Source organism: Danio rerio, chromosome 13, assembly GCF_049306965.1.
Source record: "Danio rerio strain Tuebingen ecotype United States chromosome 13, GRCz12tu, whole genome shotgun sequence".
NCBI lineage: Eukaryota > Metazoa > Chordata > Actinopteri > Cypriniformes > Danionidae > Danio > Danio rerio.
The window spans coordinates 46175003-46202377 of record NC_133188.1 but is presented as its reverse complement, the minus strand read 5'-3'; the positions used below and the strand labels follow the sequence as shown (position 1 = coordinate 46202377).

The 27375-nt window shown below is 35.1% G+C and overlaps 2 protein-coding genes across 8 annotated transcripts in view; one reads left to right on the top strand and one right to left on the bottom strand.

Annotated features, from left to right (window-relative positions):
- Positions 1-3564: 3564 nt before the first annotated feature.
- mlh1 (mutL homolog 1, colon cancer, nonpolyposis type 2 (E. coli)) lies at positions 3565-18803 on the bottom strand. Of its 4 annotated transcripts, NM_200659.2 has the most exons (20): positions 18761-18799; positions 18555-18675; positions 17060-17150; positions 16865-16963; positions 16711-16784; positions 15672-15744; positions 15500-15591; positions 15367-15409; positions 14269-14357; positions 14061-14173; positions 13882-13975; positions 12441-12594; positions 10078-10403; positions 7796-7920; positions 7245-7353; positions 6900-6963; positions 6081-6245; positions 4835-4927; positions 4633-4743; positions 3565-3808 (listed from the first exon to the last, which is right to left on the bottom strand). In NM_200659.2, exons 2-20 carry the CDS (start codon positions 18659-18661, stop codon positions 3656-3658), a joined length of 2175 nt encoding a protein of 724 aa, NP_956953.2. In that variant the 5' UTR covers positions 18662-18675; positions 18761-18799; the 3' UTR covers positions 3565-3655. The 4 variants fall into 4 exon arrangements, 3 of the variants coding, with proteins under 3 accessions (NP_956953.2, XP_068081050.1, NP_001417993.1); XR_012388511.1 differs by lacking the exon at positions 12441-12594 and having other exon boundaries at positions 18761-18803; XM_068224949.1 differs by lacking the exon at positions 17060-17150 and having other exon boundaries at positions 18761-18803.
- A 50-nt stretch (positions 18804-18853) lies between these two features.
- fam83ha (family with sequence similarity 83 member Ha) overlaps positions 18854-27375 on the top strand; it is a 39033-nt gene continuing 30511 nt past the window's right edge. For 2 of the 4 annotated variants that reach the window (XM_073920279.1, XM_073920281.1), the window contains exons 1-2: positions 18854-18956; positions 23313-23447. The gene's annotated coding sequence lies outside the window, so the exon portion shown is untranslated. The remainder of the gene's footprint in view (positions 18957-23312; positions 23448-27375) is intronic. The other 2 variants (XM_073920282.1, XM_073920280.1) reach the window with 2 other exon arrangements.

Genomic DNA, 27375 nt, shown 5'->3' with positions numbered 1-27375 from the left:
CTTTTCTTTCAGGAATTGTTTTTAAATGTGATTTCTACATCACAAAGGACCTGTTTTTAGCTGCTGTTAAAGGGCTGGGGTCATTTGCTTCCATGGTTAACAGTTTATCCTGGGTTTTCATAATATGTTGTTACATGCTGTAACATTCATTCATTCGACTTAGTCCCTTTATATCCGGGGTCGCAATGAACCATCAACTTATCCAGCATGTTTTGCACAGCAGATGTCCTTCCAGCTGCAACCCAATACTGGGAAACATCCATACACACTTATTCACACACATACACTACGGATATTTTAGTTTATCCAATTCACCTGTACCACATGTCTTTGGACTTTTGGGGAAATGAGAGCACCCAGAGGAAACCAACTCGGGGAGAACATGCAAACTCCACACAGAAATGCCAACTAAACCAGCGACTTTTTTTCTGTGAGGCATCTTGTTGCCCCATGCCGTAACACTTGGACTTCATTTATCATGATGATGCAAAGTGGTGCAAACCCAGCGGCCTGTACCATGAAGCTGGAATAGCTGGCTAGCCGATTAAATTTGTTTGGTTTCCACCAATTCTGGGTTTTAGATACCATGAAGGTAGCTCAGCTCAGCTGCTCTATAATACCATGGCAACAAAGAGTAATTAAGTCGAGCTGCCTTCAAATTACCTAAAAGCCAAAATTGGTACAAACTAAACTAAGACCATGGGCACGGGTACGGTGTAATGGATGGCTGACGTGACGTGTTGAGATCCTGAAATGTGAGTGTTTTAAAACACTGCACCGAAGCATGATCCAAAAAACACCAGGGGCCTCATGTATCAACGCTGCGTACGCACAAAAACTTTGCGTACGCCAAGTTTCACGCTCAGAATCGCTCACGTTTGGATTTACTAACAATGAACTGAACGTGGGAATGTGCGCAGGTTCACGGCAGCTTTCTGGCAGGCGTACGCACATTTTTTGTGCGTGTCTGTTTTATTTCCATTGGCGACTCCTAGAGGCAGTTGTGTTAAATTCTTCTCTACAAAGTGTCTGATCCTTGCAATGGCGTCTGTGTGAGACGGGTTCATATAGTCGGTATGTAAGATTTCCATACCATACAGTTGACCAGCTAAACATTAAAGCCTAATTTGCAGCGGTCGCCTGTTTTCCCAATGTAATCTGAGCAATCTACCGCACACACATTGCTATAAAGACACTATCTGAAGATGAATTTGCATGCGTGAATCAGAAACATTTCCATTCAATAAATGTGCAAATAAAATATGATGCACAAACTTATTGATGATTCCTACTTGTCTTTCTCGTGATAAATAGTGGGCAAAATCTGATATGTAGCAGGGAAAAAAAGAAGAAAGAGTTCATCAGACACTGGATTCGAGCCGAGTTTTTGCTCGAACGAATCAGTATATGATCACATGCTTCTTATGAGGTGCGCCACTGAAACTGCTAAGCATACTGCAACATTTTACAGATATAAACCACACTATTTCTTTTTTGAATGCACTTAGTGCGATGTTCAGACCCAACTGTGTTAACCGTATCAGCTAAACTCTCCCACTCTATTTTTTTCTTTTGTTGTTAATTCCGGAGAACAAACTTGCAAATAACACCGCTTTTCTCCGGTCTACCTCCGAAAGCAGCACCTCCAATTCACATTCTGTTCAAAGTTTCTCTTTTTGCTTGATTTTGCCGTTGCTTTTTCGTTGGGTTTTTCCATTAGCATAGTCATTAGCATATTCATACGGGGGAGGAGGCAGGGAGGGGTTTTGTACTCGTGCATGTTGCGCTCAGTTTCACGTTCATTCAGATGTACAAAAGAATATGCGTGAGATTCGGCGTACGCAGTGTTTCATACATCTGAATTTTTTTCTGCGTACGCACATTTACAGCTTTGTGCGTATGCAATGTTTTAGTAAGATTTCCACGCAAGTCTTCGTACATGAGGCCCCAGGTCCCCTCACTGTGTAAAGCGCTTTGAGTGCCCAGAAAAGCACTATATAAATGTAAGGAATTATTATTATTATTATTATTACTAAAGTAATTCAAAACATTGTTCATTTAAGATGCATTTCGAATCTGCGTTTGACAGGGTAAAAAAAAAACACCTTTATCTTATGTAGCCCAGTGGACCCTGCGTGTGCACAGAGTAACTGCAAATGGCCAGAGTTTGAATTCAGACTTGAATTCAGTACAAATGCTCTAAAATTATGATTTGGTGTGTTTTAATGTTACTTTTTTATGACCAAAACAAGACCTCTCACCGCTCAACTAAATTACTTGAAACCTTAATTATTCCACATGGGGTTTAAAACCTCAACTAGCTTAACTGTTACTTTGAATAAGCTGTTTTTTGTAAATTGTCTAGGCCAATACATAAAAATGAGCATTTAAGTGTCACTGTACAGAATGCTTTTAAAACATTTCGAAGCTTCGACTGTTTCATCGTTTCATGAAGCCTCACGTTGCCCACCACTAGTTAAGAGTTAGACTTGGGATCCAAAGCTTTCAGGTTTAAGCCCTATCACCAGCAGGTCATTCCTTTGATAAGCCACTGAACTCCCAATTTCTCTGGGTATGTGTTTAAAGGTGCTCATGTGGTTTTAGTTAAAAGCATCTGCTAAATGCATAAATGTAAACTTCAAATCTAACCGGCTAGCCAGCTAATCCATCTGCTCTCGAGCAAGTTTCATAACCCTTGGTAAAAACCTATCCTATTAATCCTATTTCTAATTGTGTGAAACATTTATTTACCTGAAATTAAAGGGGACAGTTCGCCCCAAAATTAAACTTACCTCAACATTTACTCACTTAAGTGGTTCTAAACCAGGGTGCAGATTACAGGGGCGAATTATCTCATTCTTATATGTATTTTAAATAATAATTTTAATAATTAAAATTATAGATGGTATATACATTTGACCACCTCTAAAACCATTGTGAATGCATACTTGCACCAATCAGACTATTCTTGGTAAAAGTCTGAAATTGGAAGATCTATAGCACCAATAGACATTGTGTTCACAAGACTGTTTTCTCGTAAAATAGGTGCAGATTAACGTTTGTAGTTTGATCTACAGTAACATCTGAAATAGCTAATCAGAATACTGTAGGACGGAATACACCTAGAATATCCCTCAAAACACTGAAAACTTTAATATGTTTTATTAATAAACTAGATGTAATCAAAAATAAATGCATAAATGACTGAAGCATGTATTGTCAATGGATATCACACACCGTTTCAAACCAAACTTTTAAGATTTTCTTCCTTTTGTTGAACAAAAAAATATTCTAAACCTTTTGGGAAAAAACATCCAGAGTAGGAACAAAAATTACCATGCAATCAATTGCTATTTTCCCAACATTCTTCAGTATATCTTCCTTTGTGTTTAACAGAAGAAAGAGACTCGCGCTGGTTTGTGATAAGTGGATGACAGAAGTTACATTTCGGGTGAACAACGATAAACCAGGACGATATCAAAATCAGTGTTGTATGACTTAAGGGAAGGGCATTGTGGAAATGTGTCAGTTTAACATTTTAAAAGACAATCCAGTTAACAAAACTTCAAAAATATAGACTTTTTATTCATTCACAGTACAAACATTTATAAAAGCTCACCGAGCAAGCATTAAACCGATTAGACAGTGCTGGGGTTCAGCATCTTTCAAACACTTTGTAGAGGTCAGGCAGGCTGGCGATCTGCAGGACACTGCCGTCTTCACTCAAGTGTTTGGCAGGACTGAAGAGAGAGCGCAAAGCTTTGAAAAGCACATGCTCCACCTTCCACTGCCAGCTCATCTCAGCATCCTGAGTGAACACGTTAACACATTAGCCCCTTTCACACATGCAGACTTTTCCCAAACATTCACAGGCAAATTCTAGTAACTATTTGACTTTTTAAAATTTACGCTGGTAAGTTCGTTCTGGCAGCATTATGGACAGGATGTCTTAAATTCTTAAATTTCCCAAACTAAATTTTAGGCTTTTAGAAGTCTTACTTTCACTGAAATGTTGTGGTGTAGGTCTGAAATCATTTTAAATGGGTCTTCATTTTACTATGTCTGTTTAAAGTTACCAAATCAGGCCAACACCCATCAAATCACCAACAATACATCTCAATAGAACTTTAACAAAAGTTACATTTTTAACCCTATTTACTAATATATTTTAAACTATCTTTGTTTCAAGAACATTTGTTTAAAAGTTCTCCATGTATTTGAAGCTATTTGGTCATTGACTTGAACAAACTGTTGTGCATGCATTTAGTTCGTTATAGTTTTAAAACATGTAATTTTAAAACAAACAAACATTGTTAAATAAAAATTAGTGCACGTATACAACTATATTTTGCATTTATTTTAACACATGATTTCATATTTGTAGCCAAGAAAAAACTAAATTAGAAATGTTTTGATGAGGCAAGTAAAAATCGGTTCTATTAGTTCAATCAGGCCATCAAAAAAAAAAAATCCTTAGTGTTTAGCTGTGTATAAGTCTGAAATTTCATTCATAGTAGTCTTAAAAAAAAGTCTTAAATTTGACTGGACTAAACCCGCAGAAACCCTATACTCATATGTATATTTTCTGGTATTACTATATATATGTTTGTTTGTGTATAGCATTATGATTACCTGTGGCTCATCTGCGTCTGCCTCCAGTGTGTAGCTTTTCCTTATGGAGTAGAAATGACTGCATTCAACACTGAATTCACGGAAACACTCCTTTTCTTTATCCCAGTTCACCTGTTAGTTATATTTGACATCAGAATTTTTATTTATTAATATTTCTATAAAACCTTATAAACTACAGCCTAGAGTTGGATGAAATGCCAACCTCAGTGGCTAAACGCAAAATGAACATTGGCAGTCCCTCCATGGCAGGAGTGTAATTATCCAACAGCATTGGCAGACCTGTCAGGTTTCCCTCCTGTGAAGAAATTACACAACAGAATAACTAAATAACATTTACATCTTTCATCACGTTGCCATTTTACCACAGTTAATTAGTTTAGTTAGTTTGCAATACAAACAAAAATGTTTTTATTTCTATAATTTAAATTATGGCAGCGCGGTGGCGCAGTGGGTAGCACTGTCGCCTCACAGCAAGAAGGTCGCTGGTTCGAGCCCCAGTTGGGTTAGGTGGCATTTCTGTGTGGAGTTTGCATGTTCTCCCCGTGTTAGCATGGGTTTCCTGTGGGTGCTCCGGTTTCCCCCACAGTCCAAAGACATGCACTATAGGTGAATTGGGTAAACTAAATTGTCCGTAGTGCATGTGTGTGAATGTGTGTTTGTTGGTGTTTCCCAGTGATGGGTTGCAGCTGGTTTGTGGTTAATTCCGTTGTGGCGACCCCTGATTAATAAAGGGACTAAGCTGAAAATAAAATGAATGAATGAATTTGAGTCCTCCTGGCTTCATCGTGCAGTTAAAGGGATTGTTTGCACAAACATGAAAATTCTCAGCATTTACTCACACTCAAGTGGTACTAAACTTTTATGAATTTCTTTCTTCTTCTGACCACGAAACAAGATATTCTGAAGAATGTTGGAAAAAATTCAGCCATTGAGATACATAGTAGGAACACTTTGTAAGTCATTGGCTGTTTTTCCCTCCTCCATTCTTCTGAATATCTTGTTTTGTGGTCAACAGAAAGAAAGAAACTCAAATAGGCTTGAAACCAGAGGAGCAGACTTTATCCATTTACATTAAGACACGCCAAACCTGTTCAAATAAATAGTTACAGCTTCTTAAGCTTACTGCAAATCTCATCCATTTTCCTTCGGCTTAGTCCCTTATTTATCTGGGGTCACCACAGCGGAATGAACCGCCAACTAATCCAGCATATGTTCTATGCAGAGGATGCCCTTCCAGCTGCAACCCAGTACTGGGAAACAACCATTTACACTCACATTCACACACTCATACACTGGCCAATTTAGCACATGTCTTTGAATACAGAAATGCCAACTGGTCCAGATGGGACTTGAACCAGTAACCTTCTTGCTGTGAGGTGACAGTGCTAACCACAGATTCACCCTTGCAAATCTCTTAAATTGATATAAGTGGAGAATGTGCCACTCACTGCATCTATTTCCAAGGAAAAGTATTCTTCCAGCATTTCTGCTTTCTGCTTAAGGAAATCCACAATATACTGGGCCAGTCCTTCTTTCGGACCATCCTCCTCTGTCCATCCACTTTCCTCTGAATCCAGAGCCAACATGGCCAGATCATAGAGCGGCGCTGGATTCTGAACAAACACAACTTTAGTTTATGTCTGTTGAGTTCATCTGATCTTACTTATTTATATTTAAAGGCACAGTATGTCATTCGCACCTCTAGAGGGCGCATATTTACAACAAACAAAGTCAGTTTGTTGACACTAATTCAGTGTGGAATCATTGGGAGTTTTATAACATCCTACGGAACTCTTGAACAGCAGAAATCATATCGATGGATGAGCTAAAGTATTCAACTCTTATTATCATGTGGCGCTGCAAAAAGGGGCGGATTAAACAAGATTATTAGACATTAAAAAAAACGAGCGATTGCTCCATGTTTTACATTCCTGTTCATAGAGCTCATATTTTGATCCTCGACTGGTCTCACGCAGTCAATCTGATTTCGCAAGTAAGAGGTTACCATACTTGAACTTTGCACTGCAGCAACCTGCGAAACTTGACGTATGACCTTGCGCTTCCGGTCTGATGCAGCGCTGTTTTATCATAATACGCTCCATCCCACTAATAAAAATGCTTTAAAAACCACAATAAAACATGGGATAATTTAAGTACATATTTAAACAAAATAAATATCACTGTTCTAGTGTTTTTTAAGCTTGCATATTGTGCCTTTAATTACAAAGAAACCATTAAAAAACAAAAATACAATGAATGTAACCCACCGACAATCGAAGAACGCCGAAGTTACCAAAGTCGTAGACTAAAATTTGATAAAACAGCTCCTGACTGTAAAAAACAGAACAGAAATTAATGTTTGTTAACACAAACTGACTATAAAATAGTGAAATTATTTAAAAATATACAGTCAAGCCTGAAATTATTCATTCATGAAATATTATTCATATTTTTTTCCACAATGATGCATCTTGTATATGGTCTTACTAGTTTTTGGGAGAAGCCCATGTCATTTACGTTGAATAAATGTAACTTTGTTAGAATTTGCCATAATTTTCAGTCTTGACTGTATATATCCAATAGCAAGAGTCATGAATGAAGTGGTTTTTCACCTGAGTTTGGTTGTATTGAGCAGGTAGAGTTTGGTCTGGTGCTGCACCAAAGTCCACTGAGGACTGACTGAACCTACAAATGAGTGATTCTGCAGCAGCTCCTGTAAACCTGTGAGGACAAACACAGCCTTCAAAATGCTTGCAACTACAGTTGAAGTCAAAATTATTCGCCCTCCTGTGAATTTTTCTTTTTAAATATTTCCCAAATGATGTTTAACAGAGCAAGGAGTTTTTCACAGTATGTCCTATAAAACTTTTTCTTCAGGAGAAAAGTCTTATTTGTTTTATTTCGGCTAGAATAACAGCAGTTTTAAAAAATTTTAGCCCCCTTAAGCGATATTTTGTTTTTTATTGTCTACATAACAAACCACTGTTATACAATGACTTGCCTATATACTATATCCTAATTAACATAATTAAGCCTTTAAATTGCACTTTAAGCTGAATGCGTGTATCTTGAAAAGTATCTAGTGTTTTTTTTCGGCCGTGTTTGTAAAAGGAAAACTTTAAGCAAGACTAAAAACTTTGGTGTGTTCTATTTCCTGCTTGACCTTTGTGAGTTTGCAGCTCAATCTGGTCCCGAAGCTCCTTTATGCTGGTCAGTTTAACGATTCGTCTCCTGGGAAGAGAAGCAGCTGTCAAATCCTCCTTCACCTCCTCAACATGAGGCCTTTTCCTGAAACACACACACACAGATACACAACAGGCTCATCTTCTGATTCCACAGAGTACATCGAAGAGTGAGTACTGCAATTGTTAATATCTACATTCTTTAATGTCAAAAGATATTACTGCCAGGCTGCTCTTACCATGAAATATATTTTGCAGAAATGTGGAAGTTTGAAAACCATTAGACAAAATTTTTAATAGGAGAGTATTTTGATGGATATTTTTAAAAAGGTACCACCAGGAAGAATTTTTAATTATTTATCAATAATTTAACTGAAAAATCATATTTAACATTGAATATATTTTTGTGTGATATTTATTTATTTATGTTTTATATATTTGTATAAGTAACTTTTTATTTTTATTAGTTTCTATCATGTAATATTATATGTATATCTATTTTGTCATGAAATAGCCATAAGTTGCTGATGTGGCTATAAAAAAACGAATAAATAAAATAAATAAATAATGTCAAATGATAGCTTTGTTCTTCAAACAGTCAAAAAACTGAAAATTTCCTTGGTGAAAACATTTGATTAACTTACAAATAGCACTGAAAATCCATGGATATATTTTGTGGCTGTAGAGATATTTACTTCAGATGTTTTTTTTTACCAGTTTTCTGGAGTACTTTATTTTTTTAGATTTTAACAGATTTGTGTGTGTTATTGAGCGTCAGTTAAGACAACATTAACACCTGTCAGCTTTAATTGTGGGAAAAACTGGATACTTTTGAGCTTTTGTCAGCTAATTTCATCTTCCAGGTTTAAAATCATTTTTGGGGCGGGATCAAAATTGGTGGTGATGCATCGGTTTCTCATTTTTATTCATAGCAAACTTTTCTTATCCTATGAGACGGCCCTGCTTCTTAATTATTCATGAGAGCACGTGCTTTCCAGAAGGCAAGGCAGACCTGCCAATCTGTGAGATTCAATGAATGGGTGAGACTGTGTCCACGCACAGCACAGGTAGTATGCGTTTGTTTCCAAGATTCACGATGTTTGTTGTTTGTTTTTCTCCGTGATGCTGTCAGGGCCGATAAAGCGAAGCTGTTAGTTTACAGCACGCATTTTTGTCGAGAGAGCTGTATGAGAATTGGAGAATGGCAGACTTTGTCTTTTATCAGTTAAGTTCGTTACCATTCAGACACATCGGCTATCCGTGCTGCTTTGTTTGCCTATTTTAAAAATCCTAAATTCACCAAAATTTTGTCTTGTAGGTCTTAAATAATTGTAAATGGGTCTTAATTTTTCTTTGTCCATAAAAAGCCACCCAATTGGGTATACACTCATCCAATCCATCATAAAAGAACTTTTACCAAAACTCTATTTACCAATATGGTTTAATTATCGCTCTTACAATAATGTTTGTTTAAAAGTTCTCTGTGTATTTATCGTTTATATATGGTGAGGACACTGACCTGGACGAACTGTTGTGCGTGCATTTAGTTTATTATAATTTTTAAAGATTGTATGTGAAATGTGTAAGAATACAACTAGGGTGTGCTTGTTTTGACAATTTAAAATGTGTGGCTAAAAATTTACTTACTATAATATAATCTATAATAAATAAGTCCTATAAGTCTGAAATTGAGTTAATAATGGTCTTAAAAAAGTCTTAAATTTGACTTTGTGAAACCTGCAGAAACCATGGAATTTAGTGTGCTGTCGCTTTAAGAGCCAGTGCAGTTGCTTTATGTTTTCACTTTCACATGATGTTTCATTCTTAACTCTTTATGTTCAGTTAGTTCTTCATAACAAACGGGAAATAACATGAGAAATTACTAAGTGCCACATTTTTGCATGTATATGATCGGTTAGGTGCTCACCTTAAGATGACAACATGGTGTGTGTGAGGCTGAACGCACACAACAGCATGCGTTCATTTTCACGCTTTTTAAAACATTAATGAATCGAATAAACATCAATAAATGAATCGCGTTCCTTGCTGCTAAAGTCACACTATAATACATGCTTTAACTAATTTTCATGTGAAACTGAGCTTTGCAGTGGAACAAATGCATACTGCTGGAAAATAGGCGGGATATAACACAATAATCATTTTATCTCTATTCATGTTTTTTAATAATTGTTGGAAGCCAAAATTGATATCAAAACTGAATTTCGATGAATTGCTCAGCCCTAGTGCATTATCTGCATTTCACCTTGGTGGTGCTTCATCACCAGGAGGTTGAGCATCAGTCTGAGGATCCTTTCCGCCACACGGCTCCACATCAGCAGCTGTCAGCAGCTCTGCGTCGTCCAGCTCCACCAAGTCTTGTACAGCAGTTGACGTGCTGGAGGTTTTTTCTGTCTTTCTTTGAGCAGCAGTTGATGAAGATGAGGCTGATGGCTGGAGAAATGCATCAAGCTTCTGGGCTTTACTGTCAGTGCGGACCATCTGATGGGCGTAAACTCGCTCCTGGGAATCTGCTGAGGAACTAGAAGCTTTTGCCACGCTTGCAGATGCTGAAAGTCCCGGAAGTAGAGTCTGTGGATCGTACATATTAGTCAAGGGGTCAGATAAAAAAAACAAAAAACACACTGAAGGGATAGTTCACCCAAAAATGAAAATTCTGTCATGATTTATTCAGCCCTCGTTAGTTTCAAAACCCTTAGGAGTTTCTTTCATCTGTTGAACATCTGTTTGAAACTGGAGCCATTGACTTTACTGCTTTTCTTAGTAAAGTTAAAGACACCCTGAAGTATGTTTTTCAGATTTGTGTGTTGAGCATCAGTTAAGACAACGTTAATCACTGTAAGCTTTAATTGTGGGGAAAACTGGATCATTTTGAGCTCCTGTCAGCTTTTGTCTTCCGAGTGTAAAATCATTATTGGGGCGGGATCAAAATCGGAAACGTAGCGCTCAATTGCTAATGGAGCGATGACATGTCAGTTGTTTTATTATTATTCATAGACTGAGTTTTCTTATCCTATGAGAAGGTTCTGCTTCTAAATTATTGATGACAGCACATGCTTTCGATCACAGACCCATATGGGCAGACCTGGCAAGCTGTGAGACCACAGCCGCCACGCACGACATGCAGTATTTAGCCATTCATAAAGGGTGGTATGTGTTTGTTTTCATGATCCATGGGGTTTGTTGCATGGTTTTCCCCATGATGCTGTCTGGGCCGATACAGCAAAGCTGTTTTTGTGTAGCAAGCATTTTTGTCAGTAGAGCTATACGAGAATTGGAGAATGTTGGACTTTGTCTTTTATCAGTTGAGTTTGTTACCATTCAGACACATCGCCTATATCCGAGCTGTTGGTTTCGCCATACGTTTAAAATCTTTCAGATTACCAGAAGGGCTAATGGTTGGAATAGACAGCGAAAGAGACCTGCTGCACTGCTCTCTCACTGTGTCTGCATTCAGACTCTGGGATTAAGTAGGAGAGAAGTCCACCTTATTTATAGTGTTTCTATAAACACGATTATCTTAAAATGATATAACAAATTGTATTTATGTGTATATATTATATAATATTACAAATAGCCTATCATATATGTAGCAGTGCATTAACGTACTTACTGTTTATTTTCTTGCATTTAAACTTTGTAAACTGTAAAATTATGGGTTTCCTCACAGTTTGTGAAGGTAGCCTTAAGGTGGACTTAAACTGAAAGAGGGGGGTTTCATGACCCTTTAGTTTTTGTCTTGTTTCTAGGCCAAATATTTAAAAGTTCTTAAATCAAGAAGAATTTTCAAGACAAGCTAAAAATACTGTCTAATTTTCAGCTAATTTTCAGAGATTTTTCATGAAACAAGCTAAATAATCTGCCAATGGTAAGTAAAGTAATCTTTTTTCAAAACAAAAACGAGACTATTTTGTCTACCCCATTGGCAGATTTCTTTTTTTACTTGTCTAGAAAATTATTCTTGATTTACTATTTGGACTAGAAACAAGACATTAACACTAAGTGAGAAAAGCATTTTTGCAGTGTTTTTAGTTTTTTTTTTACCCTGCTATGGAGGTCTATGGCTACAGGCCATAGTATGGGGAAAAAACCTCGGCATTACATGATGCAGGTGTCTGTGGTCCTTCAATGATTCTATAGGCGCAGAGAATAGTGTGAAACAGCCGTGTGTGTGTAGACTATCCTGTCGCAAAATGCGAATATCCAACACAACGGTAATAGTTTGATTGCGGTGTTTACATATCTGTACTGCACTTTAATAATGCGACTAAAATCAGCATACTCCACCTGTCTTATTCCGATTTGTGTTTATTTTAATTATGAGCTTAATCAGATCAAATTAATCAAAAATCGCTCTTAACATGGAAGACTCTTAATCAGAGTATTGTCTTCGGATTATTTGGATTAATCGGATTATTAGTGTCCATGTAAACGCACTCACTGTTCCTTGATGATTTTAACATACAGTGTCTGTCTACACTTCTCTAGCGACAGTCTAAGAAAGCTGTTTACCTTATATCATGTTTGGAACCACCTAAAGGTGACCAAATGGTGAGTAAATTTTCATTTTTGGGTGAACGATCACATTAAATGCAAGTAAAAATTCACCTGTGTGAAGTACGTGCGAGAGGAATTGGAGCCGAGGAGTTTACTCTCGATGTGCTTCTGAATGCTCTCGATGATGGAGTCCTCGTGCAGGAAGTGCACCTCATGTTTTGTCGGGTGAACGTTTACATCAATGTTTTGAGGAGCAATCTCTAAACTTCAGAACAAGATCAAGTGCAAAGTATTAGCGTGCTTACTTCATACAATATCAAGTGTGCATAATTAGACATTTTGTGCTGTCTGTAACTATACTTTTGAGCATGCGGGTCAGTTTAGGACCATGATCTAAAAAAAAATCAGATCTGAGAAAAAAGTCAGATTTGAGCACTAAGCCTCGCAGTGTGAAAGTAGCCTAGGAGCCCGAGCCCGATTTAAACCAGACTATTTTTAATACGTCGGCTGTAAGACATCGTCAACTGCAATTCTGAGTTGTTTAAACTACAGTAATGAGTTTAGATTGATCTTATTGAATAATGCAACAAGGAGGAAATGTGTAAACTGTTTTTTTAGAATGGATCGTAACTAAAGAGGACATTAAAGGTTGACTGTCATCCTTTCTGCCATGGCAAGACTGCTTTGTGTGTTTGTTCATCATGGAAGTCCCCATTTTTTTGCTATCACCTCTTTTACACCACAAGCGCGAGTAGAACATGAGCAGTGCGTGTCTTTTTCGGCGTCCATGTTAACATAATAGAGCTTTCATACCGCACACACAAGAAGCACATCAGAGCTGAAGCAACAGTGCTGCGATTATTTTGCCGCTACTCACGCTCGATTAAAGTGACAGTGCATTGATAATGACCAAAAACACATTAAATGACAGTGAAAAGTTGCAATTTTACCAAATAAATGCATCGATTTATGCAATTTCTGCTCTACATACGCACTGCTTCACCTCTGCTTGTGCTTGCGGTGTGAATGTGTGCCAGTGGAGGAGACGCTGTTGGAGGAGCTAGAGCTGCGCATGACACGCGTTGCGAATTGTGCAACTTTGTAGACTTACATATGTTGTTTATGCCGTCTTTGCTAAAATATTCAAATAATATTTATAATTATGACATAAGCTTTTCACCCAATAAGGCTAATTAAGTAATAACAAAAAAAACACATGCTTGATCGTGGCAAGAAATATCGGCCTGACCCATACTGGGCCTGGGCAGAGAATCTAAACTGAATTTTCAGCATCATTTACAAACATTTACTGTGTTGAAAATAGTCAACACAGTCAATGGGAGAAAAACCATATTAATTTTTTGCATAATTTAATAACTAGAAAGTTTAAAAGTAGTGCATCTATTGAAAATGTTAAATCTTTTCTGACACTATAAATGTCTTTATGGTCACTTTTTACCAATTCAATTCGATTTCTTGCTGAATAGTATACATTCACTTAACTGTGATTTTCAAATAACATATGTTTGCATAAATTAAGTTATTGATTTACCTGAGATAAAGAAAAGGATGAGTGTTTTTGGGAAGATAAGCGGTGTAGACGGTCTCAATTGCTTTCTTCAAGGCACTAGACTCCACCAATCGATCTAGAAGACAACAAGGTGATTAAAAAGATGTGCTTATCCATAATAAAAAAGAAAACTTTGGTAGATTTAAACTCATAACACATACGATTGATAAAAAGGATAAGGATGCATTTCTTGACAGAGTAGTTAGCATTGGAGATGTAGCCCTTCACTTTAAAAGCAAATTTCTGATCCTCGCATTCAACTTCAATCAGCTCCCTGAAACACAAACACATACAGAGATGCTCACGTCAAATCAAAGTATGCTTTAGTTAAAATGCTCACAGTACCTGAGAATAGGCTAATAAAAGTACCTGCTAACTGCGACTCCAAACACCACACGGATGTTGTCCAGCACAGAGGCGTTTGGGAGAGTCTTCACATCTGCAACCATCTCACCTTGCTAGACAGAGAGATGAAATCTTATTATACAATTATAAATAGACTTTACTCTTTTAATTTAATTGAGTATCATTAATTATTGCTACTGTTGTGGAATTAGTTATATGATGGTATTGCTCATTAAAGTTTTTGTGTTTTTTTTATCATTTTACTATACAATATGGGTCAACGATTAACAGCAAAATTGTAAAAATAAATAAAATAAAAGTAAATAAAAATAAATAAAAGAGCAATACAGCCTGATTTAAGTGTATTTTTTAGAAATTAATGACTATTGTATGTTGTTATCATGATTTGCAGCAGATTAAAAGTTTAAAAAGATTAAAAATGTCACTCAGTGAAGTTGAAATACCAAAAGAAAAGGTCATAAAAAAACGTATTTACAACTAAAATCATTTGACGATGTATTAAAAGACTCTGATTAAAGATCTCAGTGCAGCCATACAATACCATTTAATTGTCATTTCAAAACTTTACACTTTGCCATTGTCCTTCAAACCACTGTCAGCAAAAATATTATAATTTAAAATATTTTTAAAATGATCATAATCAAAACATTTATTATGAGATATACATTTTAATTAGTAGTCAGCTCAGAATAAGTATGTGACATTATATTTGCTTTAAATTTAGCATAATCATACATTTAGTATGAGATATATATTTTAATTTCCACAGCTCAGAATATGTGGCATTATCTTTTTACTTTAAAATTAGCATAATGATAAATTTAGTATGTGGTATACATTTTAATTAGTACCGCTCAGAATAAGTATGTGGCATTATATTTACTTATACTTTATTGAATATTTTACATTATAATAAATGACAACGTAATTATTTTTCACAATGTTATGATTATACCGCCCATATTTATTTGAAGATGAAACTTTAACAACATTTAATATGTACTGTACGTATTGAGTCACACATACATTTGATCAAAAATTCTACCCATATATTTACGTTTAGCTGGCAAAATCAATACTGCTATGAAATAGGCTTGTCACCTTCTTGACAGAAAAACTTTTCCCAGAGTTGTGAATGGCGTATCTGTCAAAAAGAAATGTACGCAGGTTGACATGGACAATCATTCAGGATCTAAAGATAAAAGAAGAGCCTTCTGAATGTCGTGAAACACACCTGCTCACAACCTCGACGATTCTGGAATATTCCTCACTGGGGCTCTTTAGGGCTTTCCGTCGCGTAGACACATTATAAAACAGATCCTCTACCTGAGGGGAAAACATTAAGGAAAACGATGAATAGAGGATTTATATTGTTATAAAAATGTCTTAATGTCAGGTAAACCTACAGAAATCAGTGTCCCCTGGTTTCCAGCACAGGGTTTGGGTGGAGATTTTAGTTTCCCATCACAGTAATTGGCCCTGTCAACAAAAAGCAGTCAAAATTTGCACTTTACAAAAGAAAATAATATATAATTTATGAATTAATATTCTATGGCAAAATTGTAATGGCAAAGAAAGTGTTCCCAGAGTTCATTAAGATTCTTTGGATTCATCTTCAATTCATCTGCCTCCTCGTTTTTAAGCCAGACATGCTCAATAATGTTTGAGTCTGGTGACTGGGATGGCCAATCCTGGAGCACCTTGACCTTTGTTGCTTTCAGGAACTTTGATGTGGAGGCTGAAGTATGAGGAGGAGCGCTATCCTGCTGAAGAATTTGCCCTCTCCTGTGGATGTAAGGTAATTGACAGCACAAATGTCTGGATACCTCAGGCTGTTGATGTTGCCATCCACTCTGCAGATCTCCCGCACGCCCCCATACTAAATGTAACCCCAAACCATGATTTTTACTTCACCAAACTTGACTGATTTTTTTGAGAATCTTGGCTCCATGTGGGTTTCAATAGGTCTTTTGCAGTATTTGTGATGATTGGGATGCAGCTCAACAGATGATTCATCAGAAAAATCTACCTTCTGCCAATTTTACAAATGATCAACTAGAAGTCAAGTTGCTCGTACAACTGAGATCGATGACCAGGGCCAGACGGAATCTGCGGACGTTTTTTGTTATTTCTGCTGAGAATTTTGGTAAAAATTTGCAGATTTCTGCGGAATTATTTTGGGAGTATCCAGCGGAGTATCATAACTAAAACCTTAATATATGAAATAAAAAGTAATACATTTCTGAATAAAAACTGAATAAATTCAGATTTACACATTTACTCAAGTAAATAAACAGAATTAATGATGGGCTAAAAATCTGCAGGAATTCTGCGGAAAATCTGCGGAATTCTGCGTGCGAAGATTCCGTGTGGGCCAATCGATGACAAGACTTTTGTCAGGTAGTGTGTATTATGCAATTTATAAAATAAAAAATAAATATATACCTGTAAGCACATTTAGCATCTGCTGTTTTTGTGGTGATGGTGACGTGAGCTACATGACTTATACTGGCGAGGGCCTACAAAAAGAAGAATAGAGCTGATTTATTAAAGTTGATCAATAAACAGTGGGATTATTTTCAGATGAAGGGATTCATACTTCTCCTCTGAATCCGTATGTTGCGATGGATGACAAATCTTCAAAAGACTGCAGCTTGCTGGTCGTAAAACGCTCACAGACTATTTCCATATCATCTTTCTGTTAAACATAAACACACAACAGCTCCAAACAATATATCTTAATACTTAAAATGAGTTTTTAATGTGTGACAGATAAAAAAAAGAAGTGATTTACTCTAATTCCAGTGCCATTGTCCTGAATAAGGATGAGTTTCAGTCCGCCCTCTTTCACTGTTATCTGGATGTTCGTAGACTTTGCATCCAAACTAGAGATTTAACATGAAGTTTTTAAAATATTTACCAAAAACAAAAGTTTACTATATATGATATGATTTGAAAAGGTGGTAAAGTCACACTTGTGTTCGTCAGACTTTGAGAGATATGAATTTGCTAAAGTATATTCACATATTGAGGTAAAGTTGGTTTTATATTCACACATTCAGACTTTCATCTACTTAATATAATTTCAGAAAAGTATTTTTGCAAATCATATTAGCAGCCAATGAATATCAAAATTCCCTGTGTTCAAAGCCTTAAAGGTATATTGCATGCATTTTATGCTAAATTTAACGCAAATGTGACAGGACTGACAGAAACACGGGTATAATTGCACATTTATTTTTATTATATATTTGTAGTATTTATTTGTAGAATTTATTTATAATTTTAATCAATTGCTGTGAATGATAACAATTTAAACTTGGTAACACTGCTGAAAAATCCAGCTTAAACCTGCCTATGCTGGTTAGCTGGTTTTAGCTGGTCAACTTGGTTTTGACCAGCCTGGTTTTAGAGGGATTTTGGCTATTTCCAAGCTGGTTTCCAACCATTTCCTGACTGGTCTTAGCTGGTCAGGCTGGAAAATTACCAGCTAAAACCAACCTGACCAGCCTGGTTTAAGCTGGACATAGCTAGTTTTGGCTGGTCAAGCTGGTTTTAGCTGGTCATCTCCCAGCCTGACCAGCTAAGACCAGGCTGGAAATGGCCAAAACCCCTGTAAAATCAGGCTGGTCAACCAGCCAACCATCATAGGCTGGTTTAAGCTGTATTTTTCAGCAGGGAAGTATTTGTTTTCTAAATAAGATGTAGGTTCAATTGAGCTGAGGACAAGGACAATGACAGGGTCTGTACATTTGTAAAGTGTTTTAAATAGAGAACAAAAATCTGAGAACCAAATTAATGACATATTCCTTTACAGAACAAACTCAGAAATCAACCATCAGTCCATTTTTAATAAATTTGGATGAAATATTTTTATTTACTGTATTTGTTTTTATTTTAGGGACAGATATTGTACGTTTCCTGTAGAATGTCCCCTAAAATAACATGTAATTCTCACTTAAAAACAACATTTGCACAATTTAATCGACCGTGAACAATGTTGGACTACTTTGATAGTAATTGGCTGCTAATCTGAGTGATTTCCCTATTTAGAATTTCCAAAGACTACTTTTCTGAAAGTATATTATAAGGATGAAGCCTGAATGTGCGAATATTAACCAACTTTACCTTTGTAACGTTAATTGAGTTTTCTTTACCCCAACACTGGTGGTGGTTAACACTAGTGACAGCATTGATTATGTAGGTTATACATAAAGAGCCATCGCGTATAATATTGATCTATTTTTTTAGTTAAGTTATTGAATTGCTCAGTAAATTACTGTACTGACCAGTTCTCCATCATCTCTTTGATAGCATTGGCAGGCCGCTGGATAATCTCTCCGGCTGCGATGCGGTTCACTACAGTCTCGTCGAGTCTGCGGATGACTCCCGCCATCATCAACTCATTCACTAGATCACAAAGAAACACTCAGACGGATTCACAATTGTAGAATAGAAAATATTGCAAAGCCAAAACACGTGAAGGTTTGTTTACGTCCTACAGCACACCCGCAGAAGTTCAGGCGCGAATAACGAACGGCCGCCTCCTCGCCGAGAGCTGTGATTGGCTGCTGTACGAGCTACTTCCGGAAAAGTTACTCACTCGAAGTGGCGGTAGACAGATGTTCCTTCAGAGGTGCAGGTATCCACACCATACTAGGCTTATGAAAACGCAATAATGTACATTTCAGGTAACTATATTAATTGTATTATTTTTTATGGCTGACAAGTGTAAATAAATCACTAAACGAACGATGGAAAACAGCAGAAGTGTTCCTGTCAGTAAGCCGAGCAGCCAGAATAAAAGTTTTTAAACTAGTTTATAACCCTTTAACTGCCTGCTAGACCAAATGGTTGACAATGCTTTGATTGTTTTAAATAATATAGAGGTACAGTTGGTTTTATGTTTGCACATTCAGACATTCTCCTCAATAATATTTCAGAAAAGTTGTCTTTGCAAATTTTAAATAGAGAAATCATATTAGCAGCAGTGACTATTAAAGTACAACATTGTTTACAGTCAATTCGATTGTGATAATGTTGTTTTAAAGTCATACTTGCATGCTATTTCTGATCAAATATTTTATTTGCATGTTAAACAATATAGAGACAGTTAAATTAACGAATGTGCGAATATAAAACCAACTTTACCTCAATTTAAAGAATGACTGTTTTAAATAATGGTTTACACACACAGCATTGTTGGTTTACAAAAAAAAATTAATCCTGTTGCACTTCTACTCTTGATTTTGGTGTTATTGTTAATAAAAAAAAAAAAAAGCTGAATGTTAAAAAATGTTAAATAAAATTCTTAAATATTTTATGGCATACTTAAAAAATAAAGGTTATTTAGTATTCAGAAATGTTTTATTTCCATTATGTTTTTAAATAAATTGCTTTTACGCTTCATATTTTCACATTTTTCATAGTAAATGTATTAATTCCGGTACTTCAACCATAAACCGACACATCAACCTCTACTAAATGGTTGAAATTTTGGCATGTGTTGAAAAAAATGCATTGAGTGTGTTAACTTGCGACATTAGGAGTTAAGAAATTAACTTTTTTTTGATAGTGGGGCAGTTGAAGGGATAATTAAATTAGTCAAATACGAGGCTATATTTCCAATACTTTTTCTATCACATTATTATTCTATTTCTGGATGGATATCAGAATGTTCGAAGCTTTAAAAACAACAGGTAACGTTAAAGATGCAAATAATACAAATAAAGCCAACTGGAAAATTAAGTTAAAGGATTTAAGAACCATTCAAGACAAGTAAATTAAATCTAACAATACAGGTCATCAGTACACAGTGAGTATGTTTAATGAAATGCTGCTCTCTGTGGTTCACCAGATTTATTGGTCTTAAATTTTTAAACCAGTTGCAAGATTTGTTCATTCATTCATTTTTCTTCTTATTCGGGCCAGTGTTCTTTAGAGAAATGCATTTCTGCCGTAAAATGCACCCCCTTCATAAACTTTCAATAGCATTCTCAAATCTACATTAAAAAAAAGTCCATAACTGATTAAAACGTAGACTAATATGATTATTATTTTGATGGATCAAGCAAGAACAAGAAATGAAATGCATTTAAAAACTAGGTTTATAAAAAAAATAATAAAAATATAAACTAGGTTTAGAAATAAACAAAAAATAAAATTATTGACTGTAGTTTAAACTGATTTAATGAGCCTTGTTCTAAAAATTAGGCTTTTTTGTTGGATTTTAAACATTTGTCATAATTTTCACCTAAACCACACATTAAACAATTCACTTTACTTAAACTAATCGGTATTGTATTTTAATTAAATCTATTTATTTAAGTGTATTTAATTTTCTCCTTTGTTTTTAAATTTTCTGGTGTAATTTAATGTGCAGTCGCAAGTCTATGTATTTTTTTTTTGTTTAATCAAATTTTTTTCCTATTCGTACTGGTTTTATTTCTGTACGAATTTATTAAATTCATTCATTTTCTTCAATGCATGGTCCCTGATTTATCAGGGGTAGCCACTCTGTAATGAACTGCCCAGATTTATTAAAATCATTCATTGATTTTCCTCCGGCTTAGTCCCTTTATTAATCGGGGGTCGCCACAGTGGAATGAACCATTAACTTATCTACCATATTTTTACCCGCGGATGCCCTTCCAGCTGCAACCGGGTACTGGAAAAAACCCAAACACACTCATTCACACACATACACTGCGGCTAATTTAGTTAATTCAATTCACCTATAGTGCATGTCTTTGGACTGTGGGGGAAACCAGAGCACCTGGACAAAACTCATGCTAAAACAGGGAGAACATGCAAACTCCACACAGTAATGCCAACTAACTTAGCCGGGACTTGAACCAGCGACCCTCTTGCTGTGGGGCGACAGTGCTAACCACTGAGCCACTGTCACCCATTAATTAAATTATAGTTATTCATTTTTTATGATTTGTATAATTCATATTTAAATCAAATATTTGTTTATGTTTGTTCTTTCATTCTTTCATTCACTCATTCATTTTCCTTAAGCCTATTTTCTTATGAACCAGGAGTTGCCACAGAGGAATGAACCGCCGTATGTTTGTTTATCCTAATAAAATATTGTGTTATTAATTATTATAAATAATTTAATGAATAACTTTAAGTTAATTTTCACAATAAATACTGTTTTATTAAAACAGATAGAATCATGATGAATCCTATAAGGTGGACAAATCTTCATGACTGCTTCACTGTATTTCCATAACGTACAAACATTGTGATGATTAATAAAACCTGTTGAAATGTGAGTGACTGTTGCCTGTTTGAACTCCATAACCGCTGAATGTGTCATGGATAAATACAGAGCTGTTGCTTTAATTGATGGTGGCTTTCAGCATAAATTATGCATATGTGGTTTTCAGATTGCTGGTTTGTTAAGAAAGCGACGTAAACAACAGGAAAACTACCGTTTGTCAGCTATTTTAGACTAGTCTATCCAAGTGGAAAAGTGTTGGTTGCTAGTGAAAAATGCTGATAAGTGTAAAATTTTATATTATAAGAGGTCTGTTTTTGTGCACAGTGTGAATCTCTTGCTATATATATATATATATATATATATATATATATATATATATATATATATATATATATATATATATATACAGTCCAAAATATATTTGAATTGTTCAGATGCAGAAATATATAAGAATTCGGAATAAAATATTTATAATAAGCAAAGTATATTTGGGTTTATTTATTTTATTTAGTGAGCAAGATTGAATGCTTTATGCCATTGCAAAACAACGATCGGTTCTTTGATTTTAGAATCCATTTTTATAGAGAAACTGCTTTTTAGAGTAATGATTATTTATAGTGTTAAATAGGTCAGAAAACAGCCAGCAGGAGGCAGAAGACAATAGGTTTTTTGTGTAAGGGTTGGTGGTTAAAAGGAGGGAGCTCTGATTTGTCGGTCTGTGGATGATCCAGTGCAATAAAATTTCTCTTACGAAAGTCAAATAATTTGCCCGAGGAAGATGTGCTGAGAAATCAGGTTGACACAGCTGACAGACCTTTCTGTTCAATGAGTCACAAATGCAAGCATGCAACTTGTCTTGACACTTTTCAGAAACACTTTTTCCTTTAAAAAAAAAAAAAAGAGACATTTAATGTTTCACAAATATATGAAGGTTTACGCAGAAATAACTGTTTATGGGTCAGAATAAAATTTTTTTGGTTTGCATCAAATTCAGTTAACTTTATTCCCTTTTTTAATATACACAAAGCATATTAAGCGTAAGTGTTTACTTTTTTGGCCCAAATTTTCAGAAATATGTCAAGTCATATTGTAAAAAATTATCCAGACATGTTTGTATCAAAATATAGACTATTAATGATCATACTAAATTGTATTACAATTTAACTTGACCAGATTCTTTTTGACGAATGGTTCAAACCAATTGGTTTGAAAGATGTTAGTAATATGCTAATTAAATAATGTTGTTTAAGGGTAAACAGAACTACCTCCACAGTCCAAAGACATGCTCTAACTGAATTTGTAAGCAAAACTTGATTGTTGTGTGTGTGTGTGTGTGTGTGTGTGTGTGTGTGTGTGTGTGTGTGTGTGTGTGTGTGTGTGTGTGTGTGTGTGTGTGAATGTGAGAGTGTATGGGTGTTTTACAGTACTAGTTAGCAGCTGGAAGGGCATCCGCTGTGTAAAACATATGCTGGAATAGTTGGTGGTTCATTCCGCTGTGGCAACCCCTGATAAATAAAGGACTAAGCCGAAGGAAAATTAATCAACTACAGTTTAGTGAGCATCTTCTGTATATCATATTTAAAATACAGGTAACAAATGTATTTTAGACATAAAAAAAGATATAAAAAAAGGACACATTTTACCTTACAGAAAAAAGTAACTGTATTTTACTTTAAGTATACTCATTTTCCTCATTTTCCGTTTGAATGGTTTCTAAACTAAAAAGCATTGGTGGCATAGATTTGGGTGAAATATGCCTTTAGGAAGATTCTCATTTTGGCTGTCCCCACATTACTTTTCATTGTCTCCATGTCAGTTACAGAGACCAGTTTTGGAAAAATGGATAAACTCCCATCCAGTGTTTCCAACCCAGTCCTGTGGTTTTTGAGCTGCACACACTCCTCTTGCTGTTGTTGGACAAGTACATCTTTCCTCGCTCGCTCGCATGTAGGTATGTGAGGAATTTTTTCTCTTTGTTCTTTCATATTTTGAATGCAAATTTTAAGTATACCTGAAACCAGCTCCCTTCCCCTCTGGGTTGAACTGTAAATCTTTTTTTTTCAGCCGTGTCTTGTGTTTGCAGTATCTATAGTGGCCTGATTTCAGTGTTAGTCAGACCTGTTCAATCAACAGCTCTGACTGACACACAACAAGAATGTATGTGGGCAGCATTCTCCTGTCTAGTCTCTTACATACTTTCTCTAAAACATATCCAGCAATCTATTTTCTATATGTTTCTGTTCCTCTTTGTATAAATGAGTTAAACATATTAAATTATATATTAAAATTATTAAAATAAATATAAAATGATGTAACTTAAAGCAGTTTAATGGGAGATTCAAAGTTGAGTATTCCGAATGAATATCATAATGAAGTCAAAAAAATTGAAAGTCCACACATTTTACATTTCCATTACAAGTCACACACTGTAAAAGCCAATAGATTCAGATTACTCAAAACATTTTAGGTTGGTAGATATGTACATGTAGCAAACACACACCTAACGCTGAAGAGAAAACACTGATGAACAAAGTTGTTTTTTTGGAGGTGTTTTGCCGCACAAAAGTGTTCTTGAAAATTCTTACGGTTACAGTCAACTAATGAAGTCACGTGGAGTGTTTTGACAATGATTTTAGTTTCTTTTCTTAACAAGGGTCATGCAAGACCTGCTGTGTATTGAGGATCAAGAGAGCTCTCGGATTTTGTCTAAAATATCTTAACTTGTGTTTGGAAGATAAATAAGTTGTAATAAATAACAGCATTTTCTTTTTGTGGATAAACTAATGCCTTAATACTCTATCAAAAAAACTCTTTTATACGCCTGCATGAACATAGTTGAAAATCATGCAAGATAAACAGTCTTAAAACTCTTTCAATTTATCATAAAATAAACCACAGGCATTCATTTTCAATTCAATTCATCTTTATGTCTATAGCGCTTTTGCAATGTAGATTGTGTCAAAGCGGCTTAACATAGATTATAGTAAATTGAAACCGTGTCAGTTTTTAGAGTTGAAGCTCAGTTCAGTGTGGTTTAATTTTCACTGCTGAAAGTCCAAACACTGAAAAGCAAATGCATCAATGCGCAGCTCCAGTCCCGAACCATGCAAGCCAGTGGAGACAGCGGCGAGGAACAAACTTCCCCAATTGATGAATGTGAAGACAATAAAACCTTGAGAGAAACTCAGGCTCAGTTGGGCACGACCAATTCTCCTCTGGTCAAACGTCCTGTGCAAAACTGCAGTCTAGGCACCGGCGGCTGGAGAACGCTAGACGTCCATCGTGGAGAAGCTACAGGTGGGAGAGGTCACTGGCTGGTGCACAGGCTGTCCCATCAGGATAAATGCGAAGAATCGTCTGTTACTGGGGTCTTACAAGGATCAGTCTCATGCTTTCCACTCCTTCATGACCACCACAGCAGCTGCTCATGATACGGCCTGGTCCAGGATTATGGAAACCTTGAGAATGATAAAAAAAAGACTAACATAAGCACAGATGCCGTTTAAATTATAATGTCTTTCGGGAAGTGTTCCTGACTCCAGTTGCTCTAAATAATGCAGACTAACAATCCTTTAGAGGATTTGGATTTTAAAAGAATTTGTGTTTTATGTTTATGCTAATGCAAAGAGATGTGTCTTTATTCAAGTTTTAAACTGACAGAGTGTGTCTGCTTCCCGAACTGTGCTAGGAAGGCTGTTCTAGAGTTTAGGTGATATGAGAAAGATCTACCGCCTACAATTGATTTTGGTATTCTGACAATAATCAATTTTTCAGAATTAATGAATTCACCATAATGATAAATAGTTTTATCATTTCAACATATAAGAAAAACCTGAATTCTAACATAGCACAGCAAGAAATACCAATGTATGGCTTCCTGTTTATCTTGTGCAGAAATACACAAAAGAATACCTACATTTCACACTTATTGTCCTTATATTGTCTGACATAAACCATCTGGGAACTATAAATCTTCTTCTATGTCAATTTAAGTTCACCATAATAAATACAAATTCCGATTTGGCAAAACTTGTATCTTTTTTAACTGCGTTTTTTTTTTTTCATTAAACGTTTTATAAACATAGTATACACATAACATTTACTTAAAATGTTTACATTCACAAAAATTAACAAATAAAGAAAAATTATAAACAAATGATAATAATAATAATAATAATAATAATGACAACTAAAAAGTGAATAATACATCAAAAACAGTAAATAAATAAATAAAACTGCTATATAGACACAATAACTTGAACAAAGCCTCTGACAACATTTCAAAGATCAAGTAAATATGTTTCAATTAATGCTCAGGTCTGTTGGAAATTGTCTGATTTTAACTGCAAATCTGCAGTCATTTTCTCAAATATATATCTGATTCAGTCTCTTTGTCCATTCTTGCAAAGTAGGTTTGCCGGTCTTCATCCAGTTCACTGTAATTGTCTTCCTAGCTGTTATTAATAATAATATGAGTAGTAAAATAGGTGAGACTTACTAACCTGATCGGAGGAAAGCCATCAAGAAAAAAAAAAAAAAAAAAAAAAAATATATATATATATATATATATATATATATATATATATATATATATATATATATATATATATATATATATATATATATATACATACATACACACACACACACACACACACACACACACACACTGGGTGCATTGGTATGTCATATCCTAAAACTTTACTAATCTCTCTTTTAACCTCTCACCAATTCACTTGCATTTTTGGACATTCCCACAATATATGAACATAATCCCGCATAACCTGTTTCTGCACTGAAAAAAATTATTCAAAGATGATTCCTTAGATTTACTACATTTTTTACGTTAAGTGGTTGTAAAGAATTTAATTGTGTTAAATTTAAACAAACAAATTAAGTTGAACATTATTCAATTTAATTTGTTTGTTTAAATTTAACACAAATAAATTGTTTGCAACAGTTCTGCATGCAACACTTTTTTCTGTGTGTTAGATACATTGAAAATCAGATTTTTAAAGTTAATTTAGTTTATTTTATTTAAATGAAGTTCAGTTCACCCAAAACTGACAATTCTGTCACCAGTTACCGTTCACTTGTTACAAACCTGTGTGCTGTTCTTTTTTTCAATTGAACACAAAAGAAGATATTTCGAAAAATATTTGAGTCATTTATAACATTCAATTATTAATTTTCCTTCAGCTTAGTCCCTTTATCAGGGGTAGCCACAGCGGATTGAACCACCATCTTATCCAGCGTGTTTTGTTATTAATAACATACGTAGTGAAATAGATGATATCCTAAATGGTCCATTGGTCAAATCCTAATAATCTCCCTTTTACCTCTCGCAAATACACTTGTATTTTGGCACATTCCCAAAATATCTGAACATAATCCTGCATAACTTATTTTTGTTAGATACACTGAAAATCAGATATTTTAAGTGAAATTAGTTTCTTTAATTTAAATAAAGGGATAGTTCACCCAAAGCTGAAAATTCTGTCATCATTTAATCGTCCTTCACCTTACAAACCTGTTTGCGATTTTTTTTTTTAACACAAAAGAAGATATTTTGAAAAATGTTGGATCCTGTAACCATTGACTTCTGTATTGAAACGTGAATGTGTTATTCCATAGTATGGAAGTCAATGGTTACAGCATTCTTCAAAATATCTTCTTTTGTGTTCAACAGAAGAAACTCTTAAAGGTTTTGAACCACTTGAGAGAGACTAAATTTTCATGTTTGGGTCAATTATCTTTTCTATAAACATATAAACATATTTCTATATATTCATAATTATTTATTTATATTTAATTTAATTATATAGTATTATAAATAATTATATTGATTATATTTCTATATATTCATATTTTTTTTATAA